General features: G+C 33.1%; 1 protein-coding gene across 16 annotated transcripts in view; it reads left to right on the top strand.

Moving 5' to 3' along the window:
- The window catches only part of Tbl1xr1 (TBL1X/Y related 1), a 168,633-nt gene extending 151,253 nt beyond the window's left edge, over positions 1 to 17,380 (top strand). For all 16 annotated transcript variants that reach the window (XM_087186545.1, XM_021254360.2, XM_087186542.1 and 13 more), the window contains 6 exons: positions 1,864 to 1,985; positions 2,256 to 2,330; positions 4,880 to 5,007; positions 5,963 to 6,128; positions 11,737 to 11,838; positions 12,685 to 17,380. In XM_087186545.1, coding sequence (XP_087042671.1) covers positions 1,864 to 1,985; positions 2,256 to 2,330; positions 4,880 to 5,007; positions 5,963 to 6,128; positions 11,737 to 11,838; positions 12,685 to 12,711 — 620 coding nt within the window. In that variant the 3' untranslated portion in view covers positions 12,712 to 17,380. The remainder of the gene's footprint in view (positions 1 to 1,863; positions 1,986 to 2,255; positions 2,331 to 4,879; positions 5,008 to 5,962; positions 6,129 to 11,736; positions 11,839 to 12,684) is intronic.
- The last annotated feature ends 714 nt before the right edge of the window (positions 17,381 to 18,094 follow it).

Genomic DNA, 18,094 nt, shown 5'->3' with positions numbered 1-18,094 from the left:
GGGGAAGGAATTGCTAAAGTGAGTCTGAATTCCATATTTCTTCCGTAGTAAGTTCACATTAAATGTTCCTTTTCCATTACTTTCCTTCACAAGCTGACTTGATTTAGGTAGTATCCTGTTACCTGGTTTCTTAGTAGAAATATACCCCAAACTAGTTCTTCTAATATCTGATCATATTAACCACTGTTTGCTTCCTTGAGGTCTACTTTAGGGCTAACCTTTATCTTAATTTGTCTTTCGCCACTTAATGAAATCAGTTTTACTCTCCTTGTCCTTTGTCTCAGTATCTTGCCATAATTCTCAAAATTCTGATTGGGTTTTTCTGTCATAAATAACTTTTAAGTCTTCCTTTTCCTGTCTTTTGAATATTCCTACCTGTAGTTGCAAGTTCTCATGCATGACATGCTCCTTGACTTATGTGTATAACAATGCTCAAAATAGCTGTTATATTTAGTGTTAACTTATCCGGTTCTACATGTTCCTGGTAAGGAGTGGCTTTGCTTTCCTTCCCTCAGACACAAGCCCTGATCTCCTGTATTAAATACTTTGTGTTGCTAATAATGAAAAATGTATACCCCCCATTTTTCTTTTGATCTCTGTTTTTAGTCCTAAATTAAGTTGACAAACTGTAAAGGGCCAGAAAGTAACAATTTAAGCATAATAAGCCATAGGATCTATGTTGGAACTAGTCAACTCTGCCCTTAGAGTGCAAAAGCAGCCATAGATGTATGTAACCTAATGAGCTTAGTGGGTTTCAGGAAAATTTTATTTGTGGACACCAAAATTTAGATTTCATGTAATTTTCACATTATGGTCTCTTATTTTATTTATTTATTTTTTTGGTACTGAGAATCTAACTCGGGTCCTTGGGCTTGCAAGGCAAGTGGCGGAACCACAGAGCTAAATCCCCAGCCCTATGGTCTGTTATTTTGATATACTCTCCAACCACTGTCCCAGCCAACTAAAATATAAAAACCATTTTTGGCTCATGTACCGAAAGTTTGCTTTAAATCCAGAGTTCTTTGTATATAGTACTCCTGTTGCTTAACCCAGTTAGTTGCTATCATTACCTTAATATGCTAGTTACAGAAAGCCTTTGTACTTTGGTGTAGGGGAAACTGAAAGGAAAGAATATTTAATCCTGTCAAAATGAAAATCAGGCTAAATATTAAATGCCAAGCAACTTTTGGGCTTTTGAAGTCTTAATGTCAGCGATTTTAAAGAAGTATTTGATTTTTCAGCAGTATTTGACAATAATTGCTTAGAAAAAATATGTTTGCAAATTATATACAGTGTTTATCACTTGAGTGATAACACCAATACTTATATAACATTTATGTAACTCTTATAATTTATGAAGTTGTTTTCTACGGACATCCTCTCACTTGATCTTCACAGCATCCCTGTATACTAAGCTTAGAACTGGCATTTATCACTATTTTTTAGATGAGGAATTGCCGTGAGAGGTTAAGTGACTGGCTTGGAAATTCGGCAGTGGTAGAACCAAGGCCTCTTTTCCATTGAACACTCAGGGAATTTTATAAATAAAAGCAATATCATAATGTTTGATTTATCACTGTACAACAGAGAACCCAAGAGCCATGTTAGTGATTCATAGAGTAAATTACTAGGTCAAATTACTAGTCTGTTGTCTCCCTTAGTATGTGACTCCCATAGAGATAAATAAACTGAAATTTATTAATATTTATATAGATTGTTTTAGTATTTTCTTACTGACTTAAAATGTATAAAGTAAAATATTAAAGTGCTGTTTAGCGTAATATTCAACCATAGATCAAAACTTAACACCCTAAAATTCAGCGTACGTATAGCAAGTACAGACCAAACCTTTGTTCTTTGCAGCACCAGCATTGGATGTTGACTGGCAGAGCAACAATACCTTCGCTTCCTGTAGTACAGATATGTGCATTCATGTCTGCAAATTAGGACAAGACCGACCTGTTAAAACATTCCAGGGACATACGGTAAGGAGCCGTTCTTCACTTTTTTGAGCAGGGACAGGGTCTTGCCGGGCAATTGAGGGTGTCCTTGAACTTGCTGTGTAGCCCAGGCTGGCCTTGCAGTGATCTTCCTGCTTCCACCTCCCAAGTGCTAGGATTATAGGAGTGTGCTATCACGCCTGGCTCCTTTTTCACTCTTTAAAACAACTTCCCTCAGAATAGTTTTGAAATAAGTATGTTTAATAGCCAAACAGCAACCTAAAGTGAAAATGTGAATATTTATGGTTATTTTAGAATGAAGTAAATGCTATCAAATGGGACCCAACTGGCAATCTCCTGGCCTCCTGTTCTGATGACATGACTTTGAAGGTAATTTGGGTACTCCAAAGAAATGGGGTGGGCCTGTCATAATGTGGCTACTTTTGCCATTTTAAGATCATTTTTCTCTGTTACATTAAATGTTTAAGACTGGATGAGGATTTATCCATTTTTTAATGGTTAATCATTACTTTTTTAAATTTTATATATTTTGTGTGAAATGTATAAAATACTTGAAGACAATAAATAAATTCTATTAAAAGAATTGCTTTGTGATGTGAGTTCTCCAGAGAAATAGAATCAGTAGGACAGGTGGAGGGAGCAGTTGGTCCAGAACAGACTTAGAATTGGTGCATGTGCTTACAAAGGCTGAGCAGGCCCATACTGCTGTCTGCAAGCTGCTCACGTCAGAGAGCCAGTGCTTTGGTTCTGGATAGAACCACAGGCTTGAGAACCACAAGTGTCAGGGGTTACAATGCAAGGGGCAGAAGATCAGTATTCCAGCTTAACAGACAGGCTGGAGAAGAGAATTTTCACCTTCTTGACCTTTTTTGTTTTATTCCAGCCTGCACCTCACCAGATCTAGTTGATGCCCTCCCATATTTGGGAAGGCAAACTGCTTTACTTGTTTCTAATTGGAAAATAGCAAGAAATAATCTTTAACCAAATATTTGGGTATACCATAATAATTTAGTCAAAATTAACCTTCAAAAATAGTAGGAAATGTGATACTGTAACTTTTTCACTAATAGGAAGTTAGATGTAGTGCAATTAAAGTTTGTTCACACATGTAAAAATTCGATCTCTTAAGTCCTCAAGATCTTTGTAGTATTTGTCGATTTGACTGAAATTTTATGAATTGTGTTAATTTGATTTTACTGTGGTGTGAATGTATAAAATCCTTGCCGGAAAACATGTATAGCAGAGAGTTTTGCAGTTAATGAATCTAGTGAACACATCAGCATCCTCAAGGATTTTTTTCTTCTTGTATAAGTAAAAAAAAAACCTGGTACCTGTCACCTAACCCCATCACATACCACAGGTAGGAAAAAAAAAACAGTTCTGAGGGTAAAGAACAACATAAAGTTAATCTCAAGTGATTAAAGCCTTGAGTCCTCACCTGCAGCAATTAACTCTCAATGAAGCCTGGGAATCTTGATTTTTGTTGTTACTATTGTTGTTTTCTTGAAGTACCTGCTTCACAACAGTGGTTTTGGCTAGACAGTTTGTACTCATGGGCTCCCGTGCAAACATTACTAGTAAGACTTCTTTTCTTAATGCTTTTTCCTTGGAGTTCTTGTGTGCACATGCACAAATGCTTATAAAATGAAAAAAATCTTATGGAAGATTATATGGCACATGTGAGGAAATGATAAAATACCAGGGTCTAGAGAACCTTGAACCATGGATTGAGTTGGAAACTAGAGAGATTGGTTGGAACTAGAAATTATTAGAGACTTTCTTCATCCTATGAATAATTACAGTTCATGTAATATTTTAAAGTAGAAATGAGATAGATAATATGTAATGGAACCATTTTCTGAAAACAGAATAACAGATAAATCTTAAGAAACTCTTGAATTACCAGATCAAGAAGGATGAACTTGTAAAAGGAAATTGAAAATAAATGATCAAAGTGGAGAGAGAGTACATAGAGAAAGACTATTTCAAGGAATCAGAGTGTCAGCAGTATCATATGCTATTGAAAGGTCTAATAAGTTCTAGAAACATGTCTTTTGATTCATTCACAAAATGAATGGAGGTTACAAAAACCTAAGCTACAGGAGCACTATGATACTACTTTATTATCTCTTACTAGTCACATTCCATAAGCGAATTGTAGCTCATTTTTCTTTGTTGGCCACTGGAGTTGTTGCGGCTGTTTGGCAAAATATTGCAAAATCTCCCTGCCCCTGTCTGTATTGAATGATTGCCGCAACTATTCTAGATATTTTGTTCAAACATATTATGTACTTTAAAAATCTGTATATGTACGCATGTTTTCATCTTAAAGCCTATTCTTAATCACTTTTTAATTGTAATTGTTGGCATCTTTTCATTAGTTTGTTTTGTATGATTCACCATTATATTATTTGTAAGTTGCTTACATTCACATCTCTATTGCAAAATTTTCCTGATTCTAAATTGTAAAAGCAATTTATAATGTAGGGCTTTAATTTGAGACAGCATAAGAACTATGCATTAAACATTTTAAGATGAAGAATATACAATTTGTACCATTTGACACTAAAGTAATTTTAAAACAACTGCGTTTAGTTCAGATTTCAGACCCTCACAATAGTGAATTTTTTTTTTTTTTTTTTTTTTGGTACTGGGGATTGAACTCGGTCCTTGCACTTGCGCAGCAAGCGGCGAAACCACTGAGCTAAATCCCCAGTCCAAAAGTGAATATTTTTAAAGAACTTAAAACTAGTTTATCATTCTTTATAGAATGATATATATTACATGATCTGTTTAAATTCATTTGTAAATATTCCTTTGACTTCTGTAATTGTTTAGTATCATTTGTATTTTAGACTGGCAAGATTGATTAAACCATTGTATGAAAAAAATTATAAATTTCTTTCTTTCTTCTTTAGATATGGAGTATGAAACAAGACAGTTGTGTCCATGATTTGCAAGCACATAATAAAGAAATTTATACTATTAAGTGGAGTCCAACAGGACCAGGGACAAATAATCCAAATGCCAACCTTATGTTAGCAAGGTGATAATTTCTTCACTCTTCCTTTTATGACTCTTCTGTAAAATATATTGGGAAAGATTCCATGAAATGCAAATGTATCCTATAAGGAATATATTTTTAGTAGGAACCTTTAAACATAGATATGGTTTTATCATTAATATTTCAGATGATAATAGGTTTTTCTATTTGGAGATAATCAAATATTGACTGACTTGATTAAAATGCAAGTAATTGAAGCATACTGTAGCAATTTCATCAGCGTCTTAAAAAAAAGAGATGAACTTATATAAGAGAAACCATCGTATATTTAAGCTCTTGTGTCTGATTTATTTCACTCAAGATGCATCCGTCCATTTTCCTACACATGGCTGAAGTTTATCTTTCTTTAGTCCTCCAAAACCCAAAATGTAAAGAATAAAATAAAAGATAGATAATAGGAAATAGATCTTTTTGAAGTGAAAAGGGAATCCAGAGATGGCGAGAGGGGAGGAGGGAAAGGGGATGAAAAAGTGTTGAGATGTGCTATGTGCATGTACCAACTCCCCACAAGGGTGGGAAGAGGAAGGGGATTCAGAGAAAGAAATGTACCTACACCCCACGAATGTAAACGTCATGTACAGCAAACATGTACTGATCAAAAAATAATTTTAAAATAAACCAATAAAATATTTTAAAAAGAGGTGAACCTTAAAATATGGTCAATTTGGTATTCAAAATCATGAATCTGTGAAGAGGGGATTATGTAAAGAAAATACAATAATTAGTGCATTGATAATTCTCAATTCAGGGACCTGGAGATTCCTTAAAGCTACTTTTTTCTCTTACCTTCAGTTTCCAGAATACTGAACCTTACAGTCCAGTTCATTTCTCTTAAAGAATTTGTTAGCTATTTAGGAGCAGAATGGAGGAAGCTGGGGGCAAGGATAGGGGAGTATTTTATTGCTTATAAAATCATTTTTTTTCTTTCCCTTTTCAGTGCATCCTTTGATTCTACTGTTAGGTTATGGGATGTAGACCGAGGGATTTGTATCCATACTTTGACAAAACACCAAGAACCTGTGTACAGTGTAGCGTTCAGTCCTGACGGCAGGTATCTGGCAAGTGGTTCTTTTGACAAATGTGTGCACATCTGGAACACACAGGTATGTTACTCAAATGGTCACAAGCTCCTATTTAGTTAGAACTTTTTGTTGATACAATTTCTGTCCCATTTTAGTTATTCCTTATGTGGCATTAGGTTAATGCTCAGTTTTAAAAACATAAAAGATAAAGATCAAAATCAAACAAAATTATATTTTTGTGTGTAGACCAGAATTTAGATATGGAGTTAGATTATTTATTATTATTTATTAGAGAGTTTAAGATACATTTGTTTAGATAAATGACATTTTATTTTCTAAAAGAATTGCCTTTAAAGGAGCTATACATGTGTTTAAAAATGTATTAAAGGACACGATTTTATGACTAAACATGATTTATCAGAGACTTATATAACTAATACTACCTTTTCAGAGACAGTGTTTTAGAAATTCTTACAAGTAGAGAAAACAGCCTGTTGGTTTGTTTGTTTTTTAAAAATCTTTGTTTTTTGCTCCATATACTGTTTATTTAATAGCAGTCAGTCGTTGCACTTACACTTTTCTTCACAGGACAAATGGAATAAGTTATTGTGGGTCATTTCCTTGTTTGTAGCTTATCACTGCCATTTTTTATTTTACAAATTTTTATGAATCATCACTTTCAGGTATTTTTTGATTAAGTTATACATTCATATGGTTCAGAATAAATTCAAACATATAAAGTTATACACTGAGAAATTTTGCTTCCTTTCCTGGCTGCATCCTCTACAAGTAGCTTCTTATTAGTTCCTCTTCTTTCTGAGTTCTTTCTTAAACTATTCTATAGGTTTGGGTTTTTTTTTCATTTTATGTTTTCCCTAGTAATAAAGGAGAATGCTACCTCACAGTGCAATTTACAGGTGAAAAATGGAACTTTATAAATTTGTATTTTTCTTAAATAAAAAAAATTTGTATTTTTCTCATGAATGAGGTTGGAAAACCTTTTTTATATATGTAAGGTTTCACATTAGGTTTTCTGTGCATTCTGATCATGTTCTTCCTTTTTCAATTGGGTTGTCAGTCTTTCTGAATTCTAGGAGTCTTGTGTACTACAAAAATAAGCCCTTTGTGAAGTGAATTGTAAACCTTCCCTAGTTGAACAGTTATTAAGCCAGAATCTTTAAATACTTTGAATAGATAAAATGTCTCCCTTAATATTTTATCATTACTTTCTTACATCTGCTTCTCTGTTTGTTGTATTTATGAACATAACTTGTACCGGATATGTTCATTAACTACAATATACATGTTTAAAAAATTATTTCCAAATTTTAGCTTTGTGCTTCTGGGAGAACACTATGCATTCAGTTTTACTTTTAAAAACTGAACAACTGTAGAATATTTGTGAAAAATAATTAAATGTAAATAATATATCTCCATGTATACTTGTTAGTCTTTTGTTGTTCATTTTCTCTGTCATAAAATATTTCAAACAGATACAGTGACACCTTGGTTCATGACCTCAATTCTCTCCAGATTCTGGTTGCAAACCAAACTGGATGAGAACTGAATTAAATTTCCCCATAAGATAGCATTGAACCTAATCATTGAATTTGATTGTGTTCTCATCCAACTTGATTTGCAACCAGAATTGTGGAAAGAATCAAGCTCAGGAACCGAGATACCACTGTAATACTACACACCTTCGTGTATCTATTGACTAAATTTAATTGATAGCAACTTTCTGCCACAGTTGTTTTAGGTCTTTCCTATTTTTACAATAAAATGTTATATAAATACAGCTGAGGTGTTTATCTCTTTTTTTTCCCTCTTCCTTTATAGAAGTTAGAGCAGTCCTGAGAGGGTATCTGTTATTCCCATGATAAATGACGTATACTACTACTTTGTGTGGTAAAATTGTACATAAATACTATAATGTTGTATATATCTTTTCAGGCTTGTATTTTTCACCCTTTTATATTTTTTAAATTATAATCACATGGAAATAGGTGTAGAATGTTGGTTTGAGTACTGTAGGGCATTGTCTGAGTAATAATTTGTTCATTTTTGTTTTGGTGGACTTTGGAAATAGTATAATTATTGTGAACATTCTTGCACATTTTCTTGTGGAAATGAATGAAGATTTCTGATGATTCAGAGTGTGTATGTGTGTGTCTAAATGGAAATTATGGGCCCATTAAATAATACATCCCAAATTGTTCTCCAGAGTACTTAACAAGAATTTATACTTCTAATATCAATATTCAACAGTCCCCCCCCAAAGGATTTCCTATTTTCCTCTGTTTTGTGGTTACCCAGCTGTTAAACATTTTTCCAGTTTGATGGATGTGAAATAGTACCTTGTTTTTCAGTTTATTCTTCCTTGATTTTATGAGTTTAAATATCTTTGCAAATGTTCACTATCCAGTTGAACATTCTCTTTTTTAGTGTAGGTGAATTCATAGAACACCATCCCCTCATTTTCTATTCTTTCTTTTTTTTTTTTTTTGCAATATTGATTAGTTGGTGGTCTCTTTGCATTCTTAGTTATATAGATTACAGCTATCTCCCAGGTCTTTAATTTCCTGTATAAAATCTTTTAATGTCAGTGTTCAGATTTATCAATCTTTTTTATTTGATTAGTACTTTTCATAGCTTAATACTTTTTAATATAAATGTCACTGAGATCTCTGGTGGCTTTTCATAAAGTAAGCTTTTTTATGTTTCTAAGCCCTTTGGAATTGATTTTATATATGACGTAGGGGTCAGATATGTTATCTTTCCATGTAGATAGTTGTCTCAGCACGGTTCATTATCTACTCTTCATAATACCACTTTCATCTTTTCCAAGTTTATAAACCAAGTGTGTGGTTTATAGATTTTCTTTCATTCCATTGATGACTTTCATATATACCTGAACCTAAGGCTTAGTTTTAGTAACTCATATTATAAGCCTCTCTGGGTATTTGTCACAGTTGTTTTTCTGTTCTTGGCATGATAATCTTCAGTATTTCTGAAAAAGACTACAATTTTGGATTTTATGATTGCTTTGAATTTATACGTGAAATTGTTGTCATTGAGTTTTATCACCCATAAATGTCTCCATATATTTGTCTTTTATTCCTTTAGTGAAGTTTTATAATTTCTCTATAAAGATTGTTTATCCTTCTTTCTTGATTTAACCTGAGGTACCTTATAGTTTATATTGCTATGAATGGCATTTCTCTAAAAATATATTCCTTTTACTTCTAGTTGTTACTGAGGTTTGGAACATTTTCAAATACTTATTTAGGGCTAGGGATTTAGGTCAGTGGTGCCACCGCCTGCCTTGAAAGCTCAAGGTCCTGAGTTCAATTCCCAATACCAAAAAAAAAAAAAATACCAAAAAATGAAACATCAAATACTTACTTAGTACATTAAGACAAAATCAATTTTTGTGAAATTTGGATATTAAGCTGTTAAGTGCTAATGGAAAATACTTCTAGACCTTTAAGGATATTTGACCCAGCTATTCATATTATTTTGCTGTGTAAGTATTGTTTTTAAAAGTCTTATTTCACTTTATTTTAAATTTAAATTTTAAAGTAGTGAAATAGCATCAGGTGAATTTTTAATACATAAAGTCATTTTTCTTGTGACATACCTACAAATAGTTTCTTTTCCTTTCATTACTTGAATAGTGTATTACCTAAGCACTTGACAGGTAATTCAGTCTTATTTAAATATGTACAGATTTGGTGATCTGACCCATTGGCCTTTTAATGTCATAGCATTGCCTTGCTGACCATATATTGCTGGTGGTTGGTAAGTGCTTCTGAAAGAATGTTCCTTGTTTTTAACCCCAGATGCAAATTGTAAGCCTGTATGTCAACTACTGATTTTGCTTTCTGTATCTCAGCGGACTTTAGATTTTGTTGGTGCCATTCCTTCCTTTCATAACCACTGATACTCAAGGCCTACTATACTCAGATTTTTTTCATTAACCTCAGATTGTGAGAACTTTTAGACTGTGGGAGGGGGAAACAATTGGGCCTTCCCAATCTGATCAGTTGTAGTAATGGATCTGTGGTTTGTGCCATCTAAACCAGACTGAATTTGCAGAAGGAAAGTAGCCCAGGAATTGACGTCTGTGGACTGTATGGGGAACTGTTTGCAAGGTGCATGGCTTGGTGCCATCTTATTTTTAAGTAGCTCTGTCTGCTATTTCTAGCTTGAATTTTCAAGTTGCCTTAAAGCTGCAGGCATCACTTTGCGGTTTATCTAGAGCAGAGCTCCAGAAGCACAGTTTTCATGTTTTCTAGTCTTCACAGCAGGGCCTCTGACATCTGCCATATTTAATGGATGCCTTTATAGCATACATTTTGGGGCTGAATTTTAATTCTTTACTGGCAACTCAGTGATTTTTCTTTTTATTACCAGAAGAATAAAGTAATTTAGTTATAATTCAACTAAATTAATGATGAAACTGTTAGTGTTCCCTATTTTTTCAGCTTGTAACATCTTTCAGGAATAATGTATGAACCCTTATATGGTGTAAACAACAGACTTATATTGGCTTTATTTTTATTAGTTTGTTATACTTCCTCTGGAATGTTTTGTCAAAGAAATTCTGAATTAATTTTGTTCCTGGGTATATTGGCAGAAGTCATGCACCCTTCAGCACTAACAACAAAAATGTATTTCATGTTATATGTTGAAAATTTACTTCTAGCTTATGTTAGCCGTGTCTGTAAAGCCAAAACATACCTTAGCCATGAGTGATAATCAGCACTGGAGAAACAATATATGTTACAGTGATCTTTTGAGAGCAGGCTGATACTATTTTTTTATAAAAGAATTGCATCACCTTTTATTTTTTTTTCCTTAAATTCTTTTATTTATTGGTACATTTTAAGTATACAGTACGTTTACATTTATCATTGGGTGCTTGTACCTGTATATGATGTGTCTTGGTTCTTATTTTTTCCCCATTACCTGTGCGCCCTTCACCCCCTCCACCCTTCCCTATTTATATAGATTTCATTTCCATTTTTTTTTTCTTTTCTCATAGTTTTTCCTTTCCCTCCTTTCCTTTCCCTTCCTCTCTCACCACCCCTACCCCTTTAGACCTTTTCTTCCTCTTTCAAATTATCAATTATTCATTTTATTCCTTATTTACACTTTCAGTTTCTCACACTAGAGAAACTTTTCAGTATTTACACATATGTGTCCTATTTATTTCACTTAAGAGTATGGCCTCAATATGCATCCATTTAGCTATAAATGTCTCTAGTTTCTCATTCTTTTATGGCTGAGTAGTACTCCATTTTATTAAAAAACCCACATCTTCTTTATTCAGTTTCCAGTTGATGGACACTTGGGCTGTTTCCAAGCTGTAGCGATTATGAATTGTGCCACTATAAACATGGGTGCACATATATCACTGTGGTATGATTATTTTAATTCTTCTCGGAAGATACCCAGCTGGGGAATAGCGGGGTCAAATGGGACCTCTAGCCCTAGTTCTTTGAGGTATCTCCATATTGGTTGCACCAGTCTGCACTGCATCACCTTTTAACATTTCACAGCTTGCACTTAGTTTGAATTTAAAGCTAAGTCCCACCGTTGGTCAGTAAAAACAAAGCTATATAGTATTTTTATCTCACTGTTTGAACTTTCAATAATTTTTAACACTCTGTGCTTCCTTTTTTAGACAGGTGCTCTAGTTCACAGCTATAGGGGAACAGGTGGAATTTTTGAAGTTTGCTGGAATGCAGCAGGAGACAAAGTTGGAGCCAGTGCATCAGATGGTTCAGTAAGTATAGCAGTGTTTCTAAAGGGTGGTGTGTTTGTGTGTGTACTGGAATGTGATTTATTGTGGTAGTGATTACAAGAGCATTCTTTACAAAATAAATTTAAGATATGTTACTTACTTTCCTTTCCTCTAAAGGCTGTATACTTTCCATGTTTCTTGCATTCAAATAACATAAGCAAAATTAAGGCTATCTTTGCCAAACCACTGTCTTCATAATCAAGTAACAAGTTTTTATGTAGATCTTTATTAGTGAGATTAAGTACAGCAGAGTATCATTCTGAGAATGATTTGAATTAGTGCCTACCTCTACCTTCCAGGTAGAAGAGTGTTGGCTTGGGGAAGAGATTTTAGAGATAGTTGGTTCCTACACTAATGAATATGTGATACTGAATGTTCAGGATGAAGTTGACCTTTTTTTTTTTTAAACACAAAAATACCAATTATAGCTTCCAGAGTTCTAAAAGCAAAGAAAAGACGGGAAGAGTATAGCAGTTTTCAATTTGCTGTTTATTGAAGCTGTAGCTTAATGTACTATGTGATATCACTCACTAGTGTCCTAGAAAATTTTGTGTGTTTTTTTTCCTACTTTTTAATTAACACAGTAACTCCTAAAAGTCCTAGTCAGGTTTTTTCTCCTGTAGTGTTAACTCATGGTTGTTTCCTCCACCTGCATAGATCGTATGTCTAATTTCTGTTGGTTAAGTGCCCATTTCCATGATAATGCTTGATTGATTTTATTAACACGGAACAAAGAACCAGATTCCAAATTGTACTCTAGAAAATTTAAACTTGAAATATACAGTAAAATTCTGAATACACTTGTTGACTGTTCTTAATTTCTTACAGGTTTGTGTATTAGATCTTCGGAAATAGCGCTATTAGTTGGAAGCCATGGACCGACTATGAATGTGTACATAGCCAAAATGACTGTCCCTGACCCATGTACTGCTATAGTCCCATTTGAACCATGGCCAGTCCACTACAGCCAAATCTAAAAGAAATATATACATACCAGTGTATATAAACAAAATCACACCCTGAAGATGACAGAGTTTTGTCACAGCTTGTGAATTCTGTTCACCAAGTGCTGGAATCTAATCTGCTGTGCCCCTAAAATAGCATTTAGAAGTTTTGGATATGAAAAACAGAAGAGAGAAAGAAATATACATTATAAAAGCAGACCATACATGTACCAGTTTTTGGATACTAATGACAGCCTTGTTTCTCCCCTTTGAATCAGCAGACACCATGGATTATATTCTTTTTTTCCCTTGAGTAGTGAGCAGTTTGTATGTACAGAGAAAATGAACTTATAAAAACTTGCAGCAGTAGTTTGTTCTTGCTTTTAAGTTTTGTTTTGGTTTAGATTATGGATGCATGAAGTAAGGGAGTGAATCAGTTTCTTTATATTTTTTTCACCTTTTAAACAAAAAAATTCTTAAAAATACTTTTATGCATTCTTTTGAAGAGATAGATGTTTGGTACATTTTATGGCTCTCAGAGCATATATTCAGTTGGTGCATATTGTGAAAGAGGGAATTGGAAATTAAATGAAAACATATGACTTTGGTCATGTCAATCTGTAAGACACATCAGTAAAAGGGTATTATGCTCTGTTTTTTTGTGGTTTTTGTTTGTTTTGTTATTTTGTTTTTGGTGATGTGGCTTAAATACAATAGCTTGTTTTGGGGGGGGACATTTCTGCCAATTAAAGACTAGAAGGGCACAAATTTTTTTTTAAATACCATAGAGAAGATACATTAAAAAAAAAAATCTTCTGATGTTTTGTAGCCATAACTAAATTATGGTTAAAATGTGCACTATTGTGAAAAGGAGCAAAGTAGTTTTGGATTTTTTTGTTTGTTTGTTTTGCTTTGTTTTCTAAGAGATTAAAATGTTTCTGGATAAGGATTAGCTTCTCAAAGTGTCCATCATTCTGTATAGAAGCTTAACTATGTAATGTAACCAAACTCCAGTATTAAAAATCTTTCATGTTATTTTTCTTCATACAAAGCAAGATAACGGCATATAACACTGCCATTACATGGCAAAATGTTTGCTACCTTAGTTTGAAAAACAATCTTTAAAATAAAAGACTTGCTTCAAGATGTTTTTAAATAGCAGTGATTCTGAATTTTTTCAAAAGTATAATTGCACTAACCTCCCTGCTGCTCTGAATCTGCATTTGTGGTACTTGTGACTACATTTTTTCAAATATAGATAGATTTAAGCTGCTATTTTTTTCCAGTAATCACTACTATCTCATGTCTTTTACTCTGTTTATATCAAGTATTTTCTTAAAGACGTAGGTATCAAATCTCCTTGTGCTCATGCAACTAAAGTAAAATATACAGATAAATGTTAGCATGAGGCCATGTGTATGTATATTAACAGGGTTTGTCATGATTAAAATGATCCAGGAGTGTCAAGTTTGAAGAAAATTGTTGTCAAATTTATACCTTACAGATTTTGATTAAGCAATTGCTTATTTTCAAGCTTAGCAAATTAAAAACACTATTCCTGTCACTAATTACTCTGAGGCCTTTACTACCAAAATTTTAGCCTGTGTTCTAAGTAGAAACTGATTTAACCCAAGTAATGCAGCTTTGATTTGCATTTGTTGTTTTGCTATTTTTACAAAACAGCATTGATTGAAGCAAGTCTTGGTTTTCCTAAGGTAGGGTAGCATTTGCTATTGGTAAGAGAATAAATACACTTAATTTCACAATACATTGTTATATGTACCCCAGTTGTTGTTAGTGGGGACTATGATACTGTAATAATATTTTTTAAAATTTACATCCAGAGAGACAGTCATGATGGTTTTGTGCCAGCTGTTTTTAGGGTTTTGGATCACATTAGAGATACTTACAACTTATTACCCTGTGACTTATGTAGGAAACCTAATATGCTGAGTATCTGGCACTTGAAATCCTGCTTTTCTTGCTAGAGGTTCACATCTATGGTTGACCTCTGTTGTTGTTTAAAAAAAAATAAATAAAAATTTAAAAATCTGTGCAATAATTTTTAAATGTGCTCCCAGGAATAGACACAAATGTTTTGAGTATGTTTAAGCTGCATTTTCCTTTAGCGATGCATTTGTCAATTGCACTGAACTTAAATCTGAAAGTCAGAGGTGATTATTGATAGTACTTTTGTATTTTGATATGGACAGTTTATTCATTTGCATAGTTGACTTTTTTCCCCAGCTGATTAAAAGATAGCAAGAAATTCTGCAATATAGCTGCCAAAATAGACAGCTACATTTTTATGATACTGTCATCTTTTTTGTTTTTTTAAAATTCTTTAGCTATTTTACTTTAGCATAATAGTCACAATAGGACATATAAAAGATTATAAATGCAGAGCTTTATTATCCTGAAGTCTTGGGTCTTTTTAAGTATGAACTTCTCTTGAAAGGTATCCATTTTGTGGGCTTGGGTTCTTCATGAACATAAGATTGTTTTTGCTGCTGTTCTCAACATCATCATTGCCTGCTGATGTGCCACGATGCTGCTCCAGTAGAAAAACATAAGATCGTCTCTAATTTGAACAGTAACATGTTTGCAAGAGATGAAGTTTCACAGCTGTAAAGTTCTATATTTGGGGTTCTTACTCATTTTTCCTATTTTTTTCCTAACAACTTAACTCCTGAAGATCAGTTGAACCCAGTAGTTTTTCTGTGGTGTTCATCATAGACCATCATTTTATACACTACTACAAGGGGCTTACAAGGAAAAACAGGAAGGAAAATGAATGAATACTCCTTGATCAAAATAGAATAAAGAAAGAGCAGCTGCCACTCTTAAATGTCATAAAGGAATATCTTTTTCTCCACATAGGAAATTCTTTACTTATATTTGTTCCAATCCCCTATAATGAATCAGGTAATATTATTGACTTTCAAGTGACTTTTAGAAGTGGTAAACTGGTAATTTCCTAATAGGTCTTAGAGTGTTTTAAATTGTTTTAATTATTCTCTAGGTAAGTATGTCTTAGGATTAAACATCTTTTACAGATACTGAAAGTGCCTCCTTTTGTGGTGTAAAAAGCAAATTATGGTGCAAAAAGTAATCACTAGATTGAATTACATGAAGGTTTTGTGCTTTTTGACATATAAAAATGTCAAGAGAAAGGCCAAAGATTTGTACTTTTTCACTTAACTTATAAAGCACTCCTTTTTTCCTTAAACTTCTTTCTGTCAAATTAGATTTAATGAGAGAGAGTACTATTTTTAAGGAGCTATCTGTTTATGTAGAGTGATTTTGTTAAGAGTAATGTAAACTATAAATGAGTAGAGGCCTAAGGAGAACTGTGCATTTTTGCTATTTAAAGGAATCACAAATGATCATACTTCAGCAAGCAAAAATGACAAGTTTTACTAAGTAGAAAAATAAATCTCAAATGCAGTGTTTACTCTTTTAAGACAATTTTCATTTTCTTAAACACATTGTACATTTCTACAGAACCGTGTTTATTCTCACATGCTAAGGACAGTACTTGCATATGGTGAATTACCGTAGAAATCCTGTTTCAGTGGACCAACATTGTGGCATGGCAGCAAATGCCGACATTTTGGGGAATAGCAGCAAACCCAGAAGAGACCCTGGTTGTTTTTGTTTGTTTTGTTTGTTTCTCCTTCTCTCCCTTCTCTTAACCAGCAGGGATGAAAGGAGAGTAGAGAAGTTATGAATTACTCCTTCCAGTTGTAGCTCTGAAGTGTCACATTTAATATCAAGTTTTTTAAAACATGATTCTAGTTAAATGTAGGAGTGGAAAAAAGGAAGTGTTCACTTTTTTAATACACTGATTTAGAAATTTGATGTCTTATTTCAGTAGCTCTGAGATATTGATAGCATTCTTTATTTCTGCTTTATGTTGACAAGTGTTGAAGCAGGGTGAATAACTAGGGCATATTATTTTTTTCCTAGTAAGCCAGCTGTTCATGATGTTTTCTTTGGAATTTCTGGATAAGTTCAAGAAAACATTCTGCATGTTAAATCTAGTCTGATGTGTACTTATCCATCTCATTACAAACAAAAACATGCAGACTACATTTTGTAGCTCTGTGATCCTCGAATATAGAAATAATCTTCTTTCCTGACTTTGACATTGTAACTATGTTTTCATTTTGATTTTTACAAATCCTTTGGGTCTAATTCTGTGAGCCTACCTATAGCACTGGATTAAAATGTCTGCATCATTTTTTAGTTATCCAGTTAACTTTAAAACTGTTGTAAAAGTGTAAACCAGCCCATGACAGTTTTTTGTACATGTTAAAGAACTTTATTGTTCAGTTTTCATGATTATTGTGTAAGGAAGACTGATATAGATGTTCTATGCTGTCCTGGACCATGTTAATTACACTTATGATGTATTTTGGTTCCACATCACAATGATTTGTCCCTAATAACCCTTTTATCCTTTCTAGGCACATTTTTTGTTGTTGTTGTTGCAGTTTCCCTTTGCATTGTATTGCTTTGACAACTGTAATTTGAATCAGATCTGAAAGAGGTCCAGAATAAAATATATTTTGATATTATGTTGGCTGTGTACATATATAAAACCTTTGATATCTATGTAGTTTGTATAGACTATTTACTAGTTAAGAGAGAGGGATGGTATTGTTTACAATTTCTTGTTTACATTTTAATTGCTTTTATTTCTCTCATGTTCTGTAGAATAAACCTTTTTCCTCTGAGTTAGTTCTCATATAACATGTCTATTCTCTCCCTTACTGGTGTTACCAATTATAATAGTAACTGCCATCAGAACCCAAACCATTGTTTTTCATAAACATTGTTTTCCATGATAGATGCTTTAAGCCCATAGATTAAATTATAAATTTTGCTATTTTATTACTCCTTGCGGGAAATAAGATTTTTTAAAATGAAGGGATTATTTTCTATTTTTATTAAAGAATAATAGAGCATCTAATCAGCTAAGGGATAGGAATTACTTGAGTAATTACTTCGTTACTTTGAAAAATCAGTATTGCATTTAAAAGATACTATATCACAAACTAAAAGAGACCTGATTCATTTTTTGCTTAGCATGCAGTTAAGTACAAAACAATATATCGAAGATATTTACGATGGAAGGTCAACCTCCTTATGACCTTTTATCTTTCATATAAACTATAATTATTTTTGTCCTTAACTAGTTGTTTATGTCACTGCTCTAATAATCCATGAGAAAAGATAGTAGGCACCTTTCAGGTTTAATCCCAATTTCTTTAGCATTATTTGGAGATTTT

Source organism: Heterocephalus glaber, unplaced genomic scaffold, assembly GCF_053883595.1.
Source record: "Heterocephalus glaber isolate CG9 unplaced genomic scaffold, H.glaber_assembly_v1.0 deba00001504, whole genome shotgun sequence".
NCBI lineage: Eukaryota > Metazoa > Chordata > Mammalia > Rodentia > Bathyergidae > Heterocephalus > Heterocephalus glaber.
This window is presented reverse-complemented; position numbering and strand designations above follow the sequence as displayed.